This window comes from Meleagris gallopavo, chromosome 17, assembly GCF_905368555.1.
Source record: "Meleagris gallopavo chromosome 17, MGAL_WU_HG_1.1, whole genome shotgun sequence".
NCBI classification, from domain to species: Eukaryota; Metazoa; Chordata; class Aves; order Galliformes; family Phasianidae; genus Meleagris; species Meleagris gallopavo.
The window spans coordinates 4,683,495-4,706,930 of NC_139420.1; the positions used below are offsets into that span (position 1 = coordinate 4,683,495).

At 53.5% G+C, this 23,436-nt stretch overlaps 1 protein-coding gene across 15 annotated transcripts in view; it reads left to right on the plus strand.

Moving 5' to 3' along the window:
* The window catches only part of NCOR2 (nuclear receptor corepressor 2), a 164,737-nt gene that overhangs the window by 58,834 nt on the left and 82,467 nt on the right, over positions 1-23,436 (plus strand). For all 15 annotated transcript variants that reach the window (XM_085238686.1, XM_085238685.1, XM_085238690.1 and 12 more), the window contains exons 4-6: positions 4,765-4,945; positions 17,988-18,167; positions 21,315-21,428. In XM_085238686.1, coding sequence (XP_085094812.1) covers positions 4,765-4,945; positions 17,988-18,167; positions 21,315-21,428 — 475 coding nt within the window. The remainder of the gene's footprint in view (positions 1-4,764; positions 4,946-17,987; positions 18,168-21,314; positions 21,429-23,436) is intronic.

Genomic DNA, 23,436 nt, shown 5'->3' on the forward strand with positions numbered 1-23,436 from the left:
CTGGAGGAGGGAGCAATGGCAAACAAATAATGTCTGCAGAGGGGCCCAGGGCGTGCTGTCTGCAAGCAGGAGTCTCATCTCACTCCAGCCCTGCAGTCCCTGCCTGGCACCAGCTGGTGGGTGTCAGGTTATGGATTTCCAGACTGCTTTTCTGCTTCCCTCCTTGAAGCAAGTGTGAACCGGGGGGAACCCTTCCAACCTGCTGGGAGAAATGGGGCTGAGGTGGTCCCAAGTTTGAGTGTATCCCAAATGGATCGGCTTTGAGCCATCATCACCCCGCAGTGGATGGGCAGAACTCCATCTGTAGCAATTCTAGCTGGAGAGAAGGAAGGAAAACTTGAAGCATTCCGAACATGTTGCTATAGGGAAAGTTGGCCCCGCGTTTCCCTGCAGGGACGTGCTGCTTTCTTTGATGGCTTTTTGGTAGCAGGCTTTTTCTTGGAAGGACCCGCGGACTTCCCCTCAGCTTGTTCAGCCGGCGCTGCCAGCAGGGCTGCAGGAGCGAGAAGTGCTTCAGGGTCTGCTGTTGGTACACATCGTACTGGCAATGCCTGCAGGGAATGTGCTGGCAGGATGACAAGGAGTAGGGTTTTTCTCTTCTGTGTGTATCTTGATCTGCAAAGGAAATGAGAAGAACTGAGGTGAACACTAAATGGCAGGTGCCGGTGGGTGAGAGAGCTGACAAATCCAAGAACCAGACTCCTCTGGAGCAAAATTCCATATTAAAGCAGGAATGCTGGGGTGGATGATGGCTTCACCAGCAGATGTGGCTGTAAATAAGCGATACGCATATTAACACAGATACTCTGCCTTTATCCAGAACGAGATGAGTCACTGTTTTCATAGGAGATTGCCTTACCAGTTCATGAGACCGTGCCCTTTATTCGGAGCCGTTCTGCTTAGCAGTCGTAAGCACTTCGCAGAGTTTCCCAGCGTTCCCCTGAAGTGTGATATTTTGGATACGCTGAGCAGCTGCCATGTCTCTGCAGCCATCCGAGATAGCTGTGTGCAGTACAGCATGAGAGCAGGTCTAATTACTGCGCTCGTTGGACGTGATTAATCCTCTGGCTGCGGAGCACAGGGAGCTGTGGGAGCCCGGCGCGGGGCCGCTGGAAATAATGGGCACTTCTCAGCCCTCATCTGTGCCGGGCCAAATGGCACCAACTGTTCCAGAGCGAGCTGTGCGACCAAGCACTTCTTATTGATGGTCTTTAATTAAAGTTTCCCTCCTTAAAGGTGACCCTTTTCTCAGCAGTGAGGCTGAAATCCCCTGCAACTGCAGAGCTTCGTGTCTTTTCCCGCTCGAAATGGCGATGCAGGAGGCGGATTATTATTATTTTTTTTTTTTGTCCTCCTTAAATGAATGTGGGAAAATATGGGCTGCAGAGGGCAGCTCTGGTGTGTGGGCACACAGTCTGTGGCTTGAGCACCTGCTGCTCTGTGGATGAGTGAGGATATGTGGAGGCAGCAGGTGGAACAGGTCAGTGTGCCCTGTGGAGCACCTGGGTTCTGCATTGCTGCTGATGGAGGGATAACAGTGAATGGAACAACTTTCCCACGCCACATTCTGGACTGGAGTTTATCTAGGAGGGCAGGTGATCTCATGATGTGTGCAGCAGCCTGGCCAGCATGGGCTGTCCCTGGAGACATTGAGCCAGGGAGCACTCCAGCAACCCAGTGCTGCCAGGAGGATTCTCCAGCAAGGCTCTGGGTTTGGAGAGCAAGGTGTGTGTCAGGAGCTTGTGGAGATGCTGCTGGCACAGCCCCGCTGCTGGAGGATGAGGGCACCCAGCTGCCCCATCCAGACAGACGGGCTGCTCACTCCCTCTCTAACTGTGTGAAGAGGGAATGTATGGGCTGGCCCAGCCTGTGTTTTTCTAGCTGCCCTGGTGGCAGTTTGCTCCCACAAACCCGCTGGATCCTCTCTTTAACATGTCTCAATTTGCCCAGTCTCCTACTCTGGATAACATTGGCTGTAAAGAGGTTGCTGAAACCTCTTGCAAATCTTAGCATTGACTATAAAAAATTCACATCAGCACTGGTGGTTTTCTGTGGTACTCACTCATTTTCTTGTCTATACCTGTGAGGGCTGGAGATTATTTTTATATCTATCTATCTATCTATATATATATTTTAAAAAATATATATATATTTACTTACGTTTGGAGACCATTTCCCACTCATCTCATTCTGGATAAAGGCAGAATATCCATGTTAATATGCATGGCCAGCATCTCAGCCAGAGGAAATAAACAGCTGCAATAAGGCTATCACTTACCTTGCTTCTCATTCCAGCAGTCGGCATGAGCCAGCTCCCCACCTGCCCGTGTTTGTCCCCATGGTATGGGGAGCAGTATTTGTGAGTGGAAGCAAAGCTCCAAGCGTCTTCTTGCTGGGAAGGTGCCCTCCTTGTTTGAGGACAAGAGTGCTCCTCTGTTGGGCTGGGGCTGGGAAGCTCCTTTTTGACCTCGGGAGGAGTTTGTACTTGCCCATTTCTCTCTGATTTCGCTTCTGCAGAGTTAGGAAGGTAAAGGTAAGATCCATTTAGATCTCATCAAGGCTGCTCCTACAAACTCCCTGAGGACAGTTCAGGGCATCTGGTTGGAGCCTCCCTCCCAGGAGATGGATGCTCTCAGCTTCCCTTGTACCCAGCGACCAGTCAGCTCTTGTTAACCCAATTTGTGCTCAAGTGCTTCACGTTTGGGTACGATGTAGCAGGCGAGGTTGTACCCGGTCTCAATGCTCAGCAAGTGCAGGAGCTTCCAGCCACGTGTACTGTTGGGGAAAGGGCTGTGGTGTGTGAGTAATGCAGCTGGCAGTGTGCAATTAGTCGTGTAGCTCAGCAGTAAACCAAAGGTCCAATCCTGGGTCATCTCGGTCTTCTGGCCTCAGACCTGCCCCACACGGAGCTGCTGTGTGCAGTGCTGTGCTCATGACAGGGAGCTTTCCCATGTCATTCAGTAACACCTTTACCCTTCAGCAAAATAGGAATCTCTGGAATAAAGCAGCCAGACGGGAACTGCTTGGAAAGCGCAGCGAAACCCCACACTCAGTGTAACAGGAGGGTTTTCAGACAGCGCTGTTCCTACGCCGATGGCAATGTGGTGGCAATATAAAAGGCTGTTGTGAGGAGCTCCGTGCAGGTGCGGGTGCACGGGGGGAGGTGTGAAGGCTGTGAGCAGAGCGCTGCTGTTGGCGTCGGGCGGTGCTGGGCAGAGTCGTCCCGGGAGCGGCTGGAAATTCCAGGGCACGGAGTCAATGGCAGTTCCCGGGGATGTGGAAATGGAAATAGAAATAGAATAGCACCCTGTAGCATCGCAGCTGCTTTCCCCAGCGTGGCCCCTGCCTCTCCATAACTAACTGCCTCAGCAAAGCTGCGTGCTGCTCTTACGTTACAAACGGTGCTTTCTGAGCGTGGTCCTCACAACCACAGCACTGCAGCAATTAGCAGCTTCTGGGTAACGCAGCCTTTTTAAAAAAAAAAAAAAAAAAGGAAGAAGTGAGAATAAACACATCAGATTTTTAATTGCTGTGCTACGGAAAGCCATGGGTGTTGGAATATTTTAACACCTGCCTGGCTCAACAGTTGCCGATTGTGGCTGGGTTTGCAGCAGAGCCGGGACGTCGGCTGGCTGTGCAGGAGGGGCTGGGGCAGCCTGCTGGGAAACGCCTGCGGTGCCCGGACTGCTGTGCGTGGCTCAGCGCAACGTGTGTGCGGGTGAGCTGTGCTTCGGGGCCTCACCGAAGGGCTGTCCTGCTCCAAACAGCTCGCTGCCCTGGCCTGTGTGTTTTGGGTCTGGTGCTGAGGTTTAAATCAAAAACACGAAAATACAGAAGGAAAAAAAAAAAAGTATGTGGGCGGGTTGGGGGGGGGAGGGTGAGGCAGAAGCTGTGGCTCGCTTGCACAGAGCTGGGCTTGGGTCACGCTGCGGGGAAGGTGATTTCCACCCAGCACATCCCTCCCTTGGATGCAGTCCAGGGCTGTTACAGCTGCTGGAAGGGCTCCCATTGCCTTCAGAGGGCTCTGGGCCCGTCCCTTCTTGCTGTGCTTCTAGAAGCTGAGTTAGCAAGGTGAGCTTGGCCATCAGCAGCCCCAGGTTGGAGGGGCACACCACACAGCCCCCTGCCCTTGGTGCTTGCTCTTGACATCTCTGTGATGTGTTTGCTTTCCCCCATCCCTGTGGGCAACTTCCAGCCTGCTCCCTTTGTCGCTGCTGGAGGTGTGCTGGCACTGTGCTGCACGACTCAAGAGAACTCAAACAATCTTGCTTAAAGGAGAAAAAAAAAAAAAAAAGCCATGTTTTTTCCAAGTTTTGAATCTCTTGTGTTTTGTTGTAATTTTTAAGAGACACATCTGCCTGAAGTGTTAAAAACACCTTTGGAGCTGCTGCAACAAAGCTGATCTTTGGGCATAGTAAAAGATTGAGTGTGTTTTTGTAGGAACCTTTTACAATTCCCAGCAGAGAATCCTGCTAGGAAAAATAGAGCTGCAAAAAAAGTTTTATACTTGCTTAAAGAAAGCAAAGCCAATTTCCAGGTATTACCAACTGCTACGTATGTAACAGGTGAAGAGATCTCAGGCCGGTGTGCAAGGGAGGCAGGGTGCCTTGGGTCTGTGCAGGCTGAGGTGTGTGAGCTGGAGCTGTGTTTTCTCCCTTGGCCCGTCCTTGGGAACGGGGCTGGAGCCCAGCATCCCGCCCACGGTCTCGGAGCAGGGGGAGCAAAGCCAACTTGTTCCCTAAAATCTCCTTTCTTGGTCCGCAGATCTCAGGAGCTGCACCTGAGGACCGAGGCGCATTCCTATCTCTCTGACCTGACCAAGCCATCCGATTTGGAGTTCATCGAAACGAAGCGGCCACGCCTGGACCTGCTGCAGGACCCCCTGCTGCGGCACTCGCCCCTCCTGAGCCAGGGCCAGCAGGCGGGCAGCGAGGAGCTGCCCAAGGTGAGGGCTGTGGCCGGGTCCCTTTGCCTTGTGCAGAGCTGCCTGTGGGCTCTGCGCTGCCGCTGCGTCACACAGTGTATGGTGCTGTTGGATGGCATGCACCGAGATGGGGAGACTTCTTCAGAGAAAGAAAAGGGTGTAGGGTTTCCTCCTAAACTGTTCTAGTTATGGGCTTGTATTTATGGACTTGTATTTACTGGCTGTTTGCTGCGCAAGAGCATTTGGGAAGTTCCTGTGGGCTGGGCTAGGGTTGGTTGTGTCTGGCTTTTGTGGATACTGTGCCTTAATTTGATTTTTAGTTGACCTTTCTTATTTATCACATCTGCTTATTTAATATCGGTGTTTGAAGGGCTGGAATTGGCTGCTGGTGGTTCCTTAATATAATCTACCCCAGGAAAGCCTCCCTTGCCTTAGTCTCCTGGAGCAGAGCAGATTGTTTACTTGCAATTACCTCCTCTGCTGCGTGATAAATATTACAAAGAACAGCCTCTTGCTTGTGTGCCTGCTTGGATTGAGCTGCATGCTCTACTGGGATGGAGGTGTTTGTCTTCAGCGTGAGCTTTGGTTTATTCCTGGTGGAGCTTGCATGAGACCCTGCTGACTGTCATGGAGGAGAGGAACATTTAACTTGAAATGGGGCAAATGAGGGCAGTTTGGGTGGTTGGGGTTCCAGGAGAGGCCTGGCCAGAGCTGGAGGTTGCGAGGTGCTGCCAGGAGCAGCAGAGGCCCTGCAGTGTGGGGGCTCTGGACACAGAATGATCCTGTGGGTGCTGGCCCAGGTGTCTGTTGGGGAAAGAAGCTGTTAGCCACAAAACCGAAGATGTTCTCTCTCCAAAGACGTGAGGAAGCCAGGACAGCTTTTCTGTCTGCACATTGTTTCCATCAGCAGTTCTGTTCTGCTTCTTGCCGGAAAACCACGCATTGTCTCAGCTATTTGTTTCTAATAGGCAAAGCCACTCTTGAGGCATTAGTCGCTGAGTTAGGGGCTGCATTTGCTTCTTGGTCTGTGACACATTTCCAAGAATTACATTGCATTTTATGGGGCTTAAAACGTTTGTTAATGAAAGAGAGAGAGAGAGAAAGCTGAGATGCATACCATTCAGCAGGACAAGATTATGCTTTTAGTGGAGCCATTTGTAATGTCGCAGTCTGGAAGGAGAGAAAAATGGCTGGGGAGCACCTGAGGGGGCTGGGTTGGCTGCTGCGAGCTGCAGGGCTGTTCCTGGGCAGGGGTGGCTGAGGTACTGTGTGTGCTGCTCTTCCTGATGGCTTTACAGATTGTGGCAAGTCCTGGTAACAAGCTGTGGAGCTTTTCCCATTAACACTCCCAGGAAAGAAGTGGATCTTGTATGGCGTTTATCCGGTTTTCTCAAACAGGGGATGAGCTGGGGCCCCTGTGCCCCATTCTGGATCACAGCAGCCTCACTTCAAATGAAGATTAGCATGCAATGCAAAGGCAGCAGCTCTTACTAGCTCAGCTCTTTGTGGCTACAGAAAGCAGATGTGTCGGGGAAGCGTTCCTTACAAAAGCAGCAGCTTTACAGCCATGTCTGCCAGCAAAAGATTACCTTTTTATACGAACGTCACATTGCTCAAACCCTTGATCAATTCTCTTCAGGCTGGGAAACAGAAGGCTGTTTGCCTACCTGTTTTCTCCACTTGAGCATCTCTCCCCCACGCAGGGTGGCTGTCACATTGCTGCAGGGCAGAGTGCTGCTCCTACTGCTGGGTGGGCTCAGGAGAGCTCAGGGGACAAAACGTCCTGGTGCCCTCCATCCAGGTCGACAGTGCCTCTGAGAAGGTGCTCCCCTGTGCTGGCCAAGAACAGCCAGGCAGAACTAAAGTGTGCCTGCTTTCTCTCACATTGTGACGTGTATGTGAGACCCGCTGCAGGAGCGGCTGTTATGGGGATTTGCCAAGCATGCTTGTAGTGGAGGTGCTGGAGCTGCTTCCCAGGACCCTTGGTGGGTTTGGTGTCGGGTGGGGAAAGCCATGGTCCTTCAGCAGATCAGAACAGCACCGCAGGCCTGTCGTGTCTGTGTGATCCCTGTCCCCCCACAGCCATGGGTGCTGGTGCTGCGTGCTGTGTCTGGCCACCCAGCACCTGCTGCAGAGCTGGACCCCGGTCCTGCTACCCCCCCTTCCCTTCCAGCTCTTCTTATTCCCCTTGTGCTTCCACTTGTTCTTCCCACTTCTGAGACTGCTTTTCCACCACATATGTGGTTTGCTACTCTCCCTATAGGATGTGAGTCAGTCGTGATCTGCATTTAGTCCCCTTGCAGGGGCTGGCTGCTGCAGTTGCAGCCTATTGGTCCAGTGGGATGGTGCTGCAGGAGCCCCACAACCCTGCTGTGGGGCCGGGGCAGGCTCAGGAAACCTGAACCTCACTGCCATCTGCCCCAGCAAGCCGCTGGCCACCGGTAAGTCTCTTCCCCTTTCTATGTCTCAGATTTCCCCGTCGGTAACTGGGACAATGCCACTTCCCTCTTTTGTAAAGGAGTTAACAGCTTTTGATGGAAAAAGGCTATTAAAAAACAACGTGTTGTGAGTGCTTGGACTCTGCTTTGCATTGTTGAAGGGTTTTAATTTCTTCCCTTTCTTCGTGAATGTTTTTGTTGTGCTACGAACGAAAAGCTGGGATCTGAAAGGAGAAGGTGGGACTCTGGGGAAAGGCAGCGCTAAGGCCAGGAAATATATGCAGCAAAGCAGAAATTAGGGCAAAGGGCACTATGCTTTGATGCACATTAATGCAGCTTTAAAAGCCATTAATTGAAAAAGGATGAATTAACACGTTTAAAATGCATTTTTAATGATGCATTGAAGCCAGCACCACGCATGCCAAATTTCACACCAGCTGCCTGTTCCAGAGTGCGACGTACACCAAACTCCTGGAGAACAGGCAGGGAGGTGGGAGGGCTCCTGGGCAGCCCTGAGCAGCCTGGCAGCACCCCAAAGAGCTGGAGGGGCCCTGGGGAGCCCTGTCCCCACTCCCTGCTGGTGAGGGGCGGCCCGGGGAGGGGGCATCGTCGGCTGGGATCCCATTTGTGAGCGAGGGAAGAGCCCCAATCCCAGTGCAGAGCTGGTAAATCACCAGCCTGCTCTCTCAGCTCCGTGGTTTTCTGCATGGCTTTGTTATGGGAACATTGATCTGTTGCTGGGATTAACCTCTCAGAGTTTCCAGTGGGCTGGTCTCACAGTTATTAATGAAACTGGCTGGAACTCGTGTTGACCTTGGCAGAGGCCCCAGTTGGCTACGAGGGAACTGGCAAACGCATAATCTCTAATTGAGTAATCCAGCACAGGGGGAAGGGAGCGAGGGGGTGGAAGCAGCAGTGCTTTGAACTCGGAGAGCTGCAGCACTCCGGCAGGATGCGTGGGAGCAGCTTCCAGACCTGCTGAGCGTGGCCAGGAGTGGCAGGGGGCCCCTCGGATGGACCTGTGCTGGCTGCCACTGCCTCCCCACACTTACGGCCATTTACCGAGTGTCTGGGTGACAGAGTGATGCCGTGAGCTCCAGGCACTTGTCCTCTGCTATGTGCTTCCAGGGCTGGGGGTTGGGCACCCAGCAGCAGCACATGGAGCAGCAAAGGATCCCACTGCAGTGCATTCAGTTTCCCCCCCCCCTTACCCCTACGACGCTGTTGCTCATGCTGTCAACTGATACAAATCCGACTGTGGGAAGGATCCCATGGAGTGGGGGAGGACTCTGCGTTAGGACAGCAGTGATTCAAGGCTATTTCTGGGAAGATGAGGGAGATGTTGGCATTCTTTGTTATTCCAAACATATTTAAATGCTGAAATATTTGCATTGTTCCCGCTGTCACACTGCAAATGTTTCTGGCTGGGTTCCTTTCTGCCCTGCTTTCCCCTCACTCCATCTCACCATTTTCCACCAGGGCGGCACGTGGCAGCCCCTGCTCGCTGTGCTGCCTCCTGCATAGCCTGGTGCTGCTCTGCTTTGAAGGGCAGAGCTGCCAGGCCACAGGGCAGGGCGCTGCAGGCAGGGAGCTCTGACCCTGCAGCTGACGGTGTTTGATTTTTCAGTTCTGATGGCTGGAGAACCAAAGCCAGCACCGTGCTTGCAGCAGGGCAGTGCTGCACAGCTCCACGGCGGTTATCCTTTTCTGTCTTTGAAGTGTTTGTACGTCTGTTACACGGTAAAATGCTTTTGAAGCCCATTCTTTCTTGAACAGCACGGATTGCTATGTGCCCTGCTGTTACTTCCTGGAAAGGAAAGGCAGGGTTTCTGTGCTGCCCAGCTCTGATTTGAGATCCTGCACTTGCGGCCCACTGGCAGGGAGTTAGGTGCTGTTAGACCTGGAGCATTGCTGCAGGATGGGGTGTGCAGTGCTTCCCATTTCTGTGTGTGCAGACAGCAAGGTGACAGGAGGTTACTGCCAGCTCACCAGCACTGCAGCTATTGCAGAACATCCTGGGCTCCCTCCATCCCCGTCGCTGGGAGTCCAGCATGGGGCGAGGGGTTCAGAAGGTGCCCGGGGCAGCCTCCATGAGTGTACAACACGGCACATCTGTGCTGCTGTACTTTTCCATCGTTATGAAATGCTGTAAATCCACAGCAGTGACTCATGCACCAGAAGTCAGGAGTTGTGACACCGATCAGCTGAGTGCTGTGTGTGAGGAGGAGGGCACGCTCATCCTCGCGCCGTGCGGGCACTGCACAGTGTTGTCGACGGGGCTGAGGGTGTGGGAGTGACTCTGGTGCTGGGTTTGGCAGGGAAGCTGCTGCTTTCAGCTGTGGTGTGGGAGCTGTCATAGCACTGAACGTGGCAGCAGCCATCGCTGGAACTCGGGGAGATTTACCTCCTTGCGTTGCAGAGCCTCATCTTCCAACAGCATCCTCAGCGTCAAGTGGGTGCCAAGGGGCCTTGTTGCAATCGCTCTCTGAAAACCTCCTCTCTTTCTGGACCCAAACCTGCTGTTCAAATGCAACATTTCTTTGGCTGTGTTTGAGGCAGAGCACATCAGAGGTTTCTGGCTCACTGCATGACAAAGCGGGCTGCAGCTCCGTGCTGATGGACACTTGCGTGCAGCAGGAATGCTGGCTGCGCGCAGAGGGGTTGTTCTAGGACAAGCTGACAGGCCCTTGGCTTGTTCTGCCGCTCTCAAAAAATGTAATTCTAATTCTTGGCACCTTCCTCTTAGAGGATAAAGAGTGGGAATGCAGTGGAGTCTGTTCTCTCTGCCCTTGGAAGCATGCTGTTATCCACAGTGAGCTGGTGTGGGCCAGGACACTGTGCTCCATCCTCCTTCGGGATCTGGTGAGGGTATGGCAGAAATTAACATGGGAAACGACCCAGGGCATCTCCTTCATTGCATTAGTATCTTCTCTGGTCAGTGTTGCCTGAGCATCCTCCGCCTACATGAGCTTGCAGCCCCGCTTCTGTGTGCCTGTGTGCTGGTGGGGGCTGCCAGCTGCTCTCTGGGCTTCCTGGGGTGGCATTCCCCAGGAAAGAGCCTGGGCAGAGCAGCCGTGCCACAGGGTTACGGAGCAGGGCGAGCACAGGCTTTGATTTCAGCCTGTTTTTCAGGTCTGCGCTGTTTTATCTCCTGCCAGCAATCCGGGTGTGACGTGGGGCACACAGCCCCCAGCAGCCGATGGCTCCTGCCCCAGCAGCACGGCCAGCAGAGGTGCGTGCAAGGCTCTGAGCCTTTCTGACACCAAAAGCTACAGGAGACTATGCAGGTTTGTGTATATGAATATATTGTGTATTCTGTTAATGGCTTTCAGTACATTTGGAGGGGGGTATATAGATTATACATTCATAAATGTTTCGTGCATATATGCTTTCCACAGTTTAATTGAAAGACCTGCATTTTTATGTATATAATATATGCATATGCACATATGTGCCACCATAACTTGTAAGCTGTGTTTTCAAAGGCTTCTTACAGCTGTGCTATCAGTGATCCAGGCAAAGAAAGGCTCACAGTCTCGAGCGAAGCTAAATATTGATTTGAGCTGATCTGGGCGCGCTTGGAGACATCACCAGTGTGCATGAATACAGCATAATCTCTGATTGGAGTGGGGAAATTTCATCATAAAGCCCCAAAAGGGAGGTTTGTTATTGCTTTCTTCCAAATGCCTGAATTTTATTAGCTTCAGTCATTCTTGGCAGGGCGGTGGAATGGGATTTTATAGTTAGCAAAGGAAAAGTAAACACAGTAATCATTTCATAGGCCTGTGCCTGCCAAACCAAGATGGAAATTCCAGCCTTGGTGGGAAGCTGGTGCTTTGCTAACAGATAATAACAAATTCACTGTGGGCTCATTCTTGCTATGGGAGCTGAGATATTGGTTTTTTTCTTTAACATCCTGGCCTGGAAGGGCAGAGGTGCTTCGTGTTGTTCTGCAGACAGGGCCTAGGCTGGGGCTTGCAGTTTGGGCAGCTTGTGCAGCAGCTGCAGCTGGAAATGGTTCTGCTCCCATGTCCTCCAGGGCGGTTTGGTCCTGCATTTGCTCTTCTTCTGGTTGGTTTTTCTCTGATCACAGTCCTCTGATGCTTGAGACCTGATGTTGTTGAACCCTGAGACCATCTCTACCTGCAAAAAAAAAAAAAATTCCTCCAAATAAGTCCAGAAGTGTCTTTGACAGGTTTTCTTTGCATGTGTTTCTGGGCACATCGAGCTGGTGGGGCTGGCACTGCACCCAAGCACGCTGTCCCGGCCTTGCTCCCCACTGCTGGTGTCACACTCGGGGACCACGGTTCTGCAGCCCCAACCGGGCTCAGCTGCGGCCTGCCGATGGAAAGCAGGCAGGAAATGGCTGCTGAGACAAGCAGGCGGTGTCGAGGCAGCCCTTCCACGTGTCGGCACGATTATTAGAACAGTCTGGCACCGGGCGCAGCCAGAGAGCGGCCGTGATGGACAGGGCAGCTGCTGGGGCCGGGCTGGCAGTGCTGCAGCTCCAAATGCAGCACTGGGGACCCATGAGGACACTCAAAGCTCCACTAAACAGTCCTGAGAAGCTGTGTGAAGGGATGTGAAGGGAAGGGCTTTTTCTCCCCCCCAGGCTATTTTCATGATAGTTATTTCTTTTTCTTTTCCCAAAGCATCCAAGTGACTGTGAGCTTGTTTCACACCTACACAAGTTTCCCAGCACAGCCACCTCTGAATGGAAGCCAGCCCAGCTTGGATTCCCGATCAGAAAGTTCCTTGTTTTTTCACTTGTTATCTCAGCTGGGGAAGTTTGCAGGTCGTGTCCGGCGGTGACCCGTATCTGTGCCCAGGCTGTTGAGTTTGGGTCTCTTGTTGTGTGTTTGAGTCTTAAAAGGCGTGCGTGCGTGTGTGTGCTCCACACTGTTCTGATGGGAGTGACAAGGTCTTGCTTTTGAGATGGAACTAGATTTAGAGAGAAACATGGTCTTGGAGTACTGCCATTAAGTCAAATTTTCTTGCAGTGTTGGAACTGCTGATTTTTCCAGATCAGAGGTGCAGACTCAGCTTGCCACTTGGTGAATGAGTGGTAGATCAGAAATCCCTGGAGAGTATCCGTTAAACAACCCCATTCCCCGCAAGGAAAGGCAGTGTGTGGTTGGTGAGGGGAGCTCGGGGCAGCAGTGGGAGCAGCAGCTGCTGGTGTTGTTCAGAGAGGCTGCATGGTTTGAGGAGCAGCTGTGCCCACCAGCCCAGCCCGTTCCTGGTCACCTCCAGGGCACTGGCTGCCTGGCTGGATGCTATGGCTCCAGCAAACAGGCTGGTCCTGCAGCACGCCTCAGGTTCTGCAGTTACCATCAGAGGTCTCTTGGGTGTCCCTTTCCATCTTACATAGAGTGGTTGGGTTGGAGGGGACCTTAAAGCTGACCCAGCCCCAAGCCCTGCGGTGGCCGGGTGCCCCCCAGCTCAAGCTGCCCAGGGCCCATCCGTGGCCTCGGGCACCTCCAGGGCTGGGCTCCGCAGCTCCTCTGGACAACGTTTCTGTCTCCTCAGCAGCCCAGTCTCCTGCATCTGGAGTAAGGCAGCTTGGGCGGTCGTTGCACAGGGGAGAATGGCGGAAAGGAGCACGAGCCGGGCAGCCTTGAAGTATATCTCACTTGGAGTGATTAAATAGAGCTGTCTTCATTCATTCATTCCCGTCTCTCTAAATCGGATGCCCTTCAAGGCAGCTTCCCGACGGCAGCGCCGTGTGCCGCCCTGATTAACTCCCCGACAAATCCCTGCTCTGCTGCCTGAATGGACCCCGCAGGAATTTGCATGGCTGAGGAGTCCCTGCTCGCTCTCCTGCGTCCTTCCTCCTCCCCGGCAATAGGAGGAAATTTAAATGTTTCTGAAGAGCGACATTTCCATTTCAAAAGCTGTTCGCTCAAGTGCGTCTGGAGTGGGATTTCTCTCCCCCCCACTCCTCTCTGAATGGGAGCTTTAGAAGTCTCATTTCCTCTGCTTGATAACACCGGGCTGAGAAGGGCTTTTGTCTTCTCATTTCCCCTCAGTTTTTTACTTTTCAATGAGCGCTGTTTCCAGAAGCTGGCATCGTGGGTTTGCCATCCCCGGGCTGGAGGCTGCACCTGGTGGGCCCGCTGCCCTCTGAGCCGGGGTCACCCCGAGCACACGGAGGAGGACGAGCAGAGCCACCCCCACGGTGCTTTGCATCCCAGCTCCTGCAGGAGCACGGGCACACTGAGCCCGGCCCACCATCCGGCCCCGTGCTGCAGCGCACGGCCTTCCAGCGTGTGGCCTGTGTGCTTTGTGCCCGGTGGTGTGAGGAGTGTGTTTTGTTCAGTGCCTCCTGGAGGGCAGTTCTAAGAGGACGCGGTTGCCTGGCAGGAGTGATGCACAGCTATACGCTTTGTGGGATGGCACAAAGCAGGGAATTTGGCAAAGCCCTTCTTAGAAGAGCTGAGCTCTGGTGTGGCGTACAGGGCTCGAGGGCTTCTCTTAGCATCCTGAGGACTGGTGTGGACACTGCAGGTTTCCAGGGACTGTACCAGCAGCACAAAACTGCATCAGAAGGAATGCACCTGCAGGGATCGGGGCTGACCCCAACGGCTGCATGCTGTGTGTGGTGGTGCGATGAGGGTGGCTGCTGCTGCAGAAAGAAGCTGGAGGTGCATCTTCCCCTGCCTTGTCCTCTGGGTGGCAGCCACACAGGGCTGTGTCACCGCGTCCCGCTTCCGAGGAAGTCTGTGGCAGGCGTTGCTGAGCGGTTCCTGTGAAGCCGGTTCTGTGGAAGCAGGGTGGCAGTGAGCCTGGCTGTGGGTGCTGGGTGTGATTGGAGGCGGTTTCACAGCCCGCGGTGCTGCAGGAGCAGCCCAGGGCTCTCACATTCCCTCGTGCTTCCGTTCCCTGCCGTGCCGCGGTGCGCTGGGCTGCCGCTCCTTTGCCCTCACAACCTGATGTGTGCTCATCCGGCCCGGGCTCTGTGTATGCAGGAGGTGGGGTGGCTCTGGGTTTCCATGGGAGTTTTCTGTTGCTGCAGGGCTTCGTCCACGGGGCTTTTCCTGTGTGTGGGTTTGCATTGGTGCTTATTTTGGAAAGCAAGGAGCCAAACCCCACCTTGTCCCCCGTGACTGGGTGAGCCCTGCTTCTTGAAATCATCCCCAACATTTCTTCTTGGCATTCCTCAACTCACACTTGTATTCCACTCCCCTGCTGGGTACCCGGCTCAGCCCTCAGCTGCAGGTGTTGGCTGCTTTACTTCGTCCTTCTCTCGGAGGCAGTGAGAGGTACGGCTGGCACAGCACTGCCTGCAGCTGGGCAGTCCCGTGGCGCTGTGCTGGTGGAGCTGCTGGGAGAAAGGGAGGCATTGGGCATTCCTTAACGAGAGGTGGATGAGCTCCTCTTGGTAACAAGGAGACGATCCGAGTTCAGCCCAATTATTATCCGGAACATGGAAACGCCAGGCAGCGATGGAAGGCACGGCATCCATCTGTCGGTGCAATGCCTTTGGTCAGCCCCGGCAGAGCAAGGCTTTCCAGGTCTGCCCTGCTCCTCGCGGCCTCTCCATGCCCAAGGCACACTGCTGTAATGATCCTGCAGCCCGCAGGCAGTATCTGCTACATGTTGTGCTGCAGAATGGCTTTTTTTTGAGCTCAGACAAGTTTTGCAAGAGCAGATACTGAGCTTTGGTTAGTGCATGTAACTGTAACACCAACTGGAGAGGTTTTACGCCCTCCAAAATCTGCTGGAGAGGTGGGGAGGGAGGGCCAGCATTTGTTCTTGCTTTTGCAACTCAATTGCTTCAAGCTGTTGAAACACTGGGGAAGTTTTTTGACCTACTTTCGTGAGAGCTTCAGAATCGTTGGGATATTTTCTGCCCTGGCTCGGTGGAATTCAGCTGAGTTACAGGGGAAAGGAATTTTGTACGCCTTCTCATAAAGTCATATTTATTTAAAGAGTAGAAAAAACAACAAAACATTAAAAAAAAAAATACTTTGTCTTCAGGCAGCTCCTCCTTCTCCAGTGCCCTGAATTCCCTGAGCACGTGCTGGGCTGCTGCCAGGGGAGGCCGTTCCTTCTTTGGGTCTCTGCCCCACTGTTTTCCTCAGCGCCAGCTCTCCTCCTGCAGCAGTGCCTGCCCCCCTCACCCGCCCTTGTTATCATACAGATCACATCATAATAAGGCCGGGGATGAACAGGAACTACAGTAGCTGTTAGCCATGTATAAAAACAAATCGCACAAAAACAGTATAATTACTGAGAAAATATCAACTTGAGTAATGCAGTAATTGCTTTCTTTCCTCCAGCAGATCTATTCCAGCTCTCCTGGCTCGTGCTGGTTTCAGAGTCTTGTGACTTCACGTTAATAAGAAGAATTTTGTTTCACACTGTGCTTGTTTAGAGCGTGGGTGCGACGCTGTCTGAAGTGCTGGCATTGCTGGGGGACATTTGGAGCAGGGAAGCAGAGCACCAGCGGCAGTGCGAGCAGGGGATACCCTGGGTCACTCCTTGCACAGCTCCGGTTTGCACCGTGCCAGCCAGCTGTGCTGAAGCCATTTGGGTTCCCCAGCTTTCCTCCTGCCGCCCTGGGCAGCAGAGGCTTCACGGCAGGCAGCGAGCCCTGCGTGATGGGCTCAAACCGCTTCTCTTTCCTGGCTTGTCCCAGAATCTGTGTCACTGTGCCCTGGGGGAGAGGGGTTCCCTCCTCATGGGGAGCCCTGCAGTGGGACCCATGCGGTGCCACCTGGGACCCAACCTGCTCCTCACAGACCTCTGCTCTGACAGCTCTGTGTTGTGGAAGAAGGGCTTCTCCTTGCCTTGTGTGAGTCACAGCCCTGCGCTTTGGGCTCCACATTTGCCTGGGTGAGATTTTTTTGCCTTCAGTTTTGTGTTTTCCTTTCTTTGCTGCTCATCCCTTCCTTTATTTGAAGAGGGGCTTGTGAAGTGACAGTGACCAGTTACTTGAGGTCTGGGGATATTGCCTTTATTTCTTGCTGTCATCAGCTCATAATGAATTATGATAATGGGGTCTGTGCTGTAACTTGCAATTGTTTGCCTTACTCAGCTTTGCTACTATTTCGCTACAGGCTCTGCAGTGTAAAATGATACCTATTTATCAGAAAGCAGGTTTCTAAAGGGGTTATGCCAAGCAGCAGTGTAAAGATGCCCTCTCTTGCGCACTGGCAGGGATGAGAGAGCACCTTTTGTTTGCTGTGCCCAGTCAGAAGCCTTTCTCTCTGTTTTTGGCAGGCAGCCTTCTGTCCTTTAGAAAAATGCACCCAGCTCCAAGCCACGGCTGCTTTCTGTTCCTATTCCCTAATTTGAACTAGATTATACAAGCAGCTCATTTGTCTTTTGCTTCTTGTGGCTGTCCTGCTGGTATTGACTTAAAATGGAACAGAACAGCCGACAGCCCACCTGTGGAAAAGACACCTTCCTGCTGCAGCAGAGCGACCAGGTTTGCTGTCTGATCCTGGGGAAGTAAAGCAAGACAGAATCTGCTCTGTAAAGCTCCAGCTGGAGAGCAAACGGGGGTCTCTGCCATCTTGGTGTCACCGAGGGCATCGTGTCATCCTCCTGCACAGGGGCCAACCAGACTTGGCTGGGTGTGCAACCTGCAGCCGTGGTCAGGAGGTGCAGAACAATGTGGGCTTTGTCCCTGTGCTGGGACTGAGGTAGTGAGGCTGCGCAAACTTCTTCACTTGTTTGCTTTCCCTGTCCCTCCCCTCGGAGCAGCTGCAGGGTGCTGTGTGCAGCCTGATTGTGGTTTAAGGTTATGGACCCAACTGCAGCTCCTCTTCCCCACCTCCTGCCCCCCAGGGGAAAAAAAATCCATCCGCTCACTATGAGCAAATGAACAGATAAACCTCTAATTGAGGTAATGGGTGGCTGCCAGCTTGGAGCATGGTGCCATGGGGTGGGTTGTGCTGGCTCCCCTTGAGCCTTGTGTTTATCAGTGCTACGTGAGCCCACCTGAGCACGCAGCTCATGTTTGCAGGAGTTGGGCTTCTGGATAATTGGGAGTTTGTCAGTGAAGGGTGATGTGCAGAGGAGATGCTGTGGCTCTGGGATGCTCGTGGAGTACTGGCACGGTGCTGTCAGCAAGGGTGTCGATTTGCTGTGAACTGGGAGCAAAGGGAAGTGAGAGCTGCCCTCTGCAGTGACCACAAAGGTTTTGCCATCCCATCTTCTTCTGTTCATCTGAGAGCTTCTTTACCTGGAATCTGCAAAAAGCCGTTTTCCATCAGTTCTGTTTATCTAAGCTGATCTCACCTATCCCCGTGGTCTTCATCTCTGGAAGGATGTCACCTGCACTCGGGCTCCCCTCACTCTGCCAGGTTTTTAATGGGGTTGGAAGGATACCTTTTGTGGGTGGGTTTGGTTCCATGGTGATGTGGGCTCACTGAAGGTGCCAGGAGTGGGACATGCTGCTGCAGGGCGTCCAGGAGAGTAACCCAGTGCTCTCTTGGAATGCTGAAGGTCACAGCGCAGGGTGCTGATGGCGACTGGTGCTGCTTAGCCACGCAGGTTCTCTGAGGGGTGTGTGTGTCTTAAAGGGCTGGGAGCGGGCCAGGGAGCTCGCATCAGAGGCTGAGAGGACGATCCTGAGCCTCCCAGCACAGCTGACCGGCAGCTTTTGTGCTCCCCAGGACCGCGGCCTGCCTGGCAAGCTGGAGCCCGTGTCTCCTGTCAGCCCCGCGCACCCCGAGGCTGAGCTGGACCTGCTGCCGGCCCGGCTGTCCAAGGAGGAGCTCATCCAGAACATGGACCGCGTGGACCGCGAGATCACCATGGTGGAGCAGCAGATCTCCAAGCTGAAGAAGAAGCAGGTAGGAGGCTGGGCTCTGCAGGGCAGCTCGTGTCTGTGCTGCTTCTTGCTGGCTGATGCCCTGTCCCTTCCCGTGTATGTCCACAGAGGGGAAGTGGCCGTGCCTTTGCCACCAGGGTGGGCTGCAGCCGTGTTCTTGTCATGGCGTGGGGCACGGCTGCTGTGCTGACAGTCTTGTGTGGTCTGCCTTCCCTTGCATGAGAGCATGCCCCAGCTGAAGGATCACCTGCCTTATTGTAGCCACGTATACAATTACCATAAACCCATTAGGAGATTAATATGATAAAACCTTGGGAGATGCCTGTGAAAAACCCACAGACTTAAGAGCTTTTACTTCCTAAAGCAAATCACTTCTGCGTCTCTATTGCCAGTGGTTTTTCCCTTTGCTTGTGGCAAATTTCTGGTCTCTTGAGGGCTGCTAATCCCAAACTGCCTCCCCAGAGATGCTCGTGTAAAGAATTTCTGAATGGGGTGAATGTGTGCTCGGGTTGTCACACTGTGTGGGAAATGGGGATGAGTGCAGCTCCTTGAGGATGTGCTGGGTCAGTGGAAGCAGAGGGGACCGTGATCTATGCTTTCAACTCACATTGAGAAAGGACGTGCAAATTGATCATTTCCCATTGCTGGTGATGCGAGGGGCTTCCAGGGAGGGCAGCATGCTTGGAACCTGCAGGACCTCAGGCTTATTTCAGAGATGCTGATGAGCTGCTGTTGAAGCTGATGGGAGCAGCATATGCTCCTCGCCATTAAAATCAAACTGTCTTTCCATAAGGAAATAGATTTTTATTGTTGGCTGCTTGCTTGGTTGATTTCTTCCCTCTGAACAAGTTTTACAATTCTTCCTCTCCACAAAGACGCTCTGATGAGTGGGGAAGAAGGTGAAAGTGGTTGCTGGCAGTCATCCCCTCCACTTTTTTATTTTGGCATGTGGTAGCAAACCCATTTGGTACACCCAGTGCAAATGTCTGCACAGCGTGGCTGCTGTCTGCTCCCCAGGAGAGCATGGTGCCAGGCAGGGGGTCCTGCCTGAGGTTCTGCAGGATCGCTTTGTCCGTCTGCACGTCTGAGCTGTCAGTGCTGGAGGAAAGCGAGGGAGGGGAAGTGATCAGCCTGTAACAGATCCCACTCCTCCCAGAGCAGGGGAGAGATTGTGCACAGCTGTAATTTCCTAATGCGTTTCCCCTCTGTCTTTGGGAGGCCTTCTCAGGGTAATTAAATGCACTTGTAAGGAAAGGCAGCGCAGAAAAAAAATACAGCACCCCACCATCCCTCTCTGCTCAGTTGTTCCAAAAATGGCAGTGAAGGCTCTGCCCGGCATTGCTAACAGGAGGGGTTTTGAGAAGGATGAGGCTTGAGCAAGCTGAGAAACCCTCCCCAAATCCTGCGCACCCCTGGCAGAAGGCTGCTCTGATCAGCCATCCCCTGCTCATTCATGTGCCATATGTGCTTCAATCTCTCATTGAGTTTGTTCTCCCCCTTTCTGACAGGGAAAGATAATCTCTATGCATTTATTCCTGGCAGCAGTACTGGGGATCTTAACAAGAAATAAACCGCCGGGCTTTTCTTCGCAGCGGTGCCTGCGGCTCCGTGGAGCTGAGCTCTGCTGACGGCTGCTGGAGTACAACACTCCCACCTGGTGATGGAGGTGCAGCTGAGCCCTGCTGGGCTGGGGAGCTGAGGGGCTTCGGTGTCCTGCAGGGCTCCCACCAGCTCTCCCATGGGCTCTTTGGAGGTAGTTTGCAGTAACACATGGTGGCTGGAGGCCCTCTCCTCCCTGCTGGGTTAGGGAACGTTGCAGTGCCCACTCTGGCTTGCCACGCTGGGTGCACTTTTGTGCACAGCTAACGATGACGTTTTGTGTCCTTTTGTTATTGCTGCTCCTGGTTTTGGGGAGAGAAGGGGACTTCAGGGCAGTTACCACTGAGGGTAGGGAGGGAGTGAGTGTGGAGCTGTCAGGTCTCATTTCCCATCCCTCTACTCTCCCTGTAAAGGTCACAGTTCCAGCCTAGCTTTTGTGGCAGACCTTTAAGAAATCCATTTTGTTCGTGTCTGAGAACCTTGACCTATTTCACTTTGCCATTTCCCACAGCTCCCAGGGGTAGCTGTAGTGTGCTGGACCTGCTGAGGTCAGGTTTGCTGTTCCAGTGGGTGCTGGTGCCCACAGAGTATCTGCATCCATAGCCTCCAGCATCTGGCCCTTTAATAACTGTACCATGTTACACCACAGAGAGCAGTCTAATTCTCTACTGTATTTCAGCTATAATTAGATTTGTATTTTTTTCTCTTAACGAGCTGCTTTTAATGAGCCTCCACTTACTGGCAAACTTTCATTTCCTGATATGCCATCAAATCCTCTTGTCTGAAATCAATTACAGCAGACCCGACCACTTTGCAGGATTTTTGTGGGTTTCCAGAACAATGCAGCCAAGTTTGGCATTTTTACCCAAATATTTTCCCCCAGAGGAGGGGAGGATTGACGGATGCCTCAGTGGGAATCCCTTCCGAGTGCTCAGAGCTCCTGGTTCAGGAGCAGGGTGTGATGGAGTGTCCTCAGCAACCTGAGAGCACTGTGATGCGGGAGCAGTGAAGGTGCAGGGGGTACCAGGGGGGCTGATGGTTGTTGGCAGCTTTGAGCTGTTGCTTAAGTGTTTTCTTGGACTGTATCCTACAGCCCAAGTGTTGCTCTCAGCTAGAGCAAAGCGCTGGATGAGTGTCCTATAGAGACCGGTCATCCCAGGGCATCTCCTCCAGACACAGCACCAGAAGATAAAACCTGTGATGGAGAGCAGCCTTGCTCCATCCATTGTTCTTCTGCAGCTCCCCTTGCAGGCAGCAGCTCCAAAGGCAGGCAGGAGCTGTGGTTCCCCTCTAGGGTTTCTAATAAAGCCGTTATTCCCAGCCACAAGGCTCTCCAGGAGGCCTGCTCAAGGCTGGTCCTGTTGTCCACGGTCGAGGACAGGCTGCCTGAGCTGGGACAGCATTGTGCATCTGTCGGCAGCTCTCCTTCCTCTCCCTGTCTCTAAAGCTGCCCATGGTGGCTCCCAGTAAGCTTTCTGTATTGGTCATGGTACTGCAGAGAGTCTCGTGTGGACGGGGATGGCAGCGTTTCTCGCTGTGACTCACTCTCCTCCCCCCTTTCCTTCCACAGCAACAGTTGGAGGAAGAAGCAGCCAAACCACCAGAGCCTGAAAAACCCATCTCCCCCCCTCCTATCGAATCCAAACATCGCAGCTTGGTGCAGATCATCTACGACGAGAACAGGGTGAGTCTGGAAACGATGGAAATTCAGATGTGTGGTTGTGCTGTGTCATCCTGGCCTGGGCTGGGAGGGTCTGGTGTGGGGCAGATGGGGATTGCCCTGGGCGAGTTCCTTGGTGAAGGCTGTGGGCAGATGTGATGGATGGAGTTCTGTCCAGAGCAGTGATGATGGAGGGCTGAGCCCTGGGGTGCTCTCTCTGCTCTGTGGATTAAGTGCCATGTGAGAACCTGCTTTTGTAGGGTTTCCTGCAGTATGTGTTAGATTGGAAGCATTGGAGCCCTGCCTGTTAAACAGCTTGCTTTATCTTCTCCCCTGGAGTGAACTGGTAGAAAATTGCCTTTAATGATGGGCTTTGGCTTGGTGGGCTGCACAGGTGGAGGGGGACGTCCGTGCTGCTCCAATACTGGCAGCCAGCTACGAGCCCTCCTGGCTGCCCCTGGGCCGTGGGGCTGTTGCAGAAAGGATGTGCATTTGTGGGTATTTGATGCTGGAAATGGCATTAGCAAAGGTCATGCTGGCATCACTGCGTTTGGATCTCTGCCTTGACCGCTCGTTTGTTGTGCTCAGCCATCGCCTGCAACAGCAGCCTGAGGAGATGTGAATTTTGCTATGTGCTTTGGAGGGATGCTGGAAAATTGGGCCCTTTGGAAGATAATCAAGCACATTCATTTTCATTTAGGTGTTGGATAAAAAGGATGATTTTGCATAAAAGGAAAACTACCAGTCGCTAATTATTTTGAATTGCAAAGCCTGAGATTTCACTGGGAGCTGCAGAAATCCAGGTGCCTGACGCTAAAAGAAAAGAAAAATAAATCACATACTCTGTGCTCACAGGCAGTGCCGTTTTGCTGGTTGTACTTTTCCCGTCTGCCTCTCTCCGTTAGCAGTAGGAAGCAAGCTGAGAGCAGCACAGTTGAGGTGTGAGCACACAGCAGAGCTGGGCTGGCCCTGCAGAGCCGGGCCTTGGAGCCCTTCTGCCTCACAGCGTGGCCAGGCATCCTGCCCGGGAGCCTTGGGCTAGGCAGCTTCTGACTGCCATGCAAGGGTTGGGTTCGCAAAAGGAGACCTCAGATATTTTCGTTCTTATTCCATTGACCTCATCCTCCCTGGATGCTGTGGTCCACATGATGAGGGGAAGAAGCAGGTGTTGGTGAGGCAGGGGAGGAAAGGTGATCTTCAGAGGCTGCGTCTCTGACGAGCTGCATTGCAGCAGTTGCTGTTAGCAGGAGCTGGCTCAGAGCACAATCCTGCTGGGCTCATGTCTTACTGTGCCCCCTCTGCTCGGTCCTGCCCAGCAGCAGGGCCACGCTTGCCCTCTTGTCTCTCTGAATCCCTTCCGCCTCTCTTTGTGGTCTCTGGATGAGTGAAGATTCCTCCCCGAGAGCAGCGTGTCAGCAAGCTGTCTGCGGGCAGCGGGCTCAGGCCGAGCAGCCCTTCTCTTCTGCCTGGCAGAAACCACGGCGGGTGGCGGCAGAGTTCCTCCTTTGGGGAAGACACGATCTGTTCATGGCTGCAGAGCATGCAGAGGCCCTGCTGTGTCCTTGTCCGCAGCTCGCAGTGCGGGCTGGTGGGTGGCTGTGCGGAGGAGTGCAGGCAGCGCGGCTCGCGGTATTGCTGTCCCCTGAGGGGAGCCTCAGCTCTCAGCTGGGCAGCTCTCTTGGTGGAGCAGCTGAAGGGCCCTGGTTCCACACCTTTGGTGCTGAGCTGCTGCCCGGCACAGGGTGCCGACCTGTTCCCAGCCCCGTGCTGAGCGCGGCACGAAGGAGGGAGCGAGCGCCGTGCACGGAGGAGAGGAGGTTATGTGAGGACAGAGCAGCTAGGAATGCCGGAAAATCGAGTTAGCCAGCCGTTCTGTGACCTACTTTCCTTTTGGCCATAGCTGTGGCTTTTCAGGGGTGAATGGTTTCTAATTTTAGCCCTGCTTCATCAGGGAGGTCTGTACGTTTCCTCCCCACCGTGCTGGGACGGCTGAGCGCTGGGCCGTGGGCTGGCGCTGCTGGTCTGAGAACCC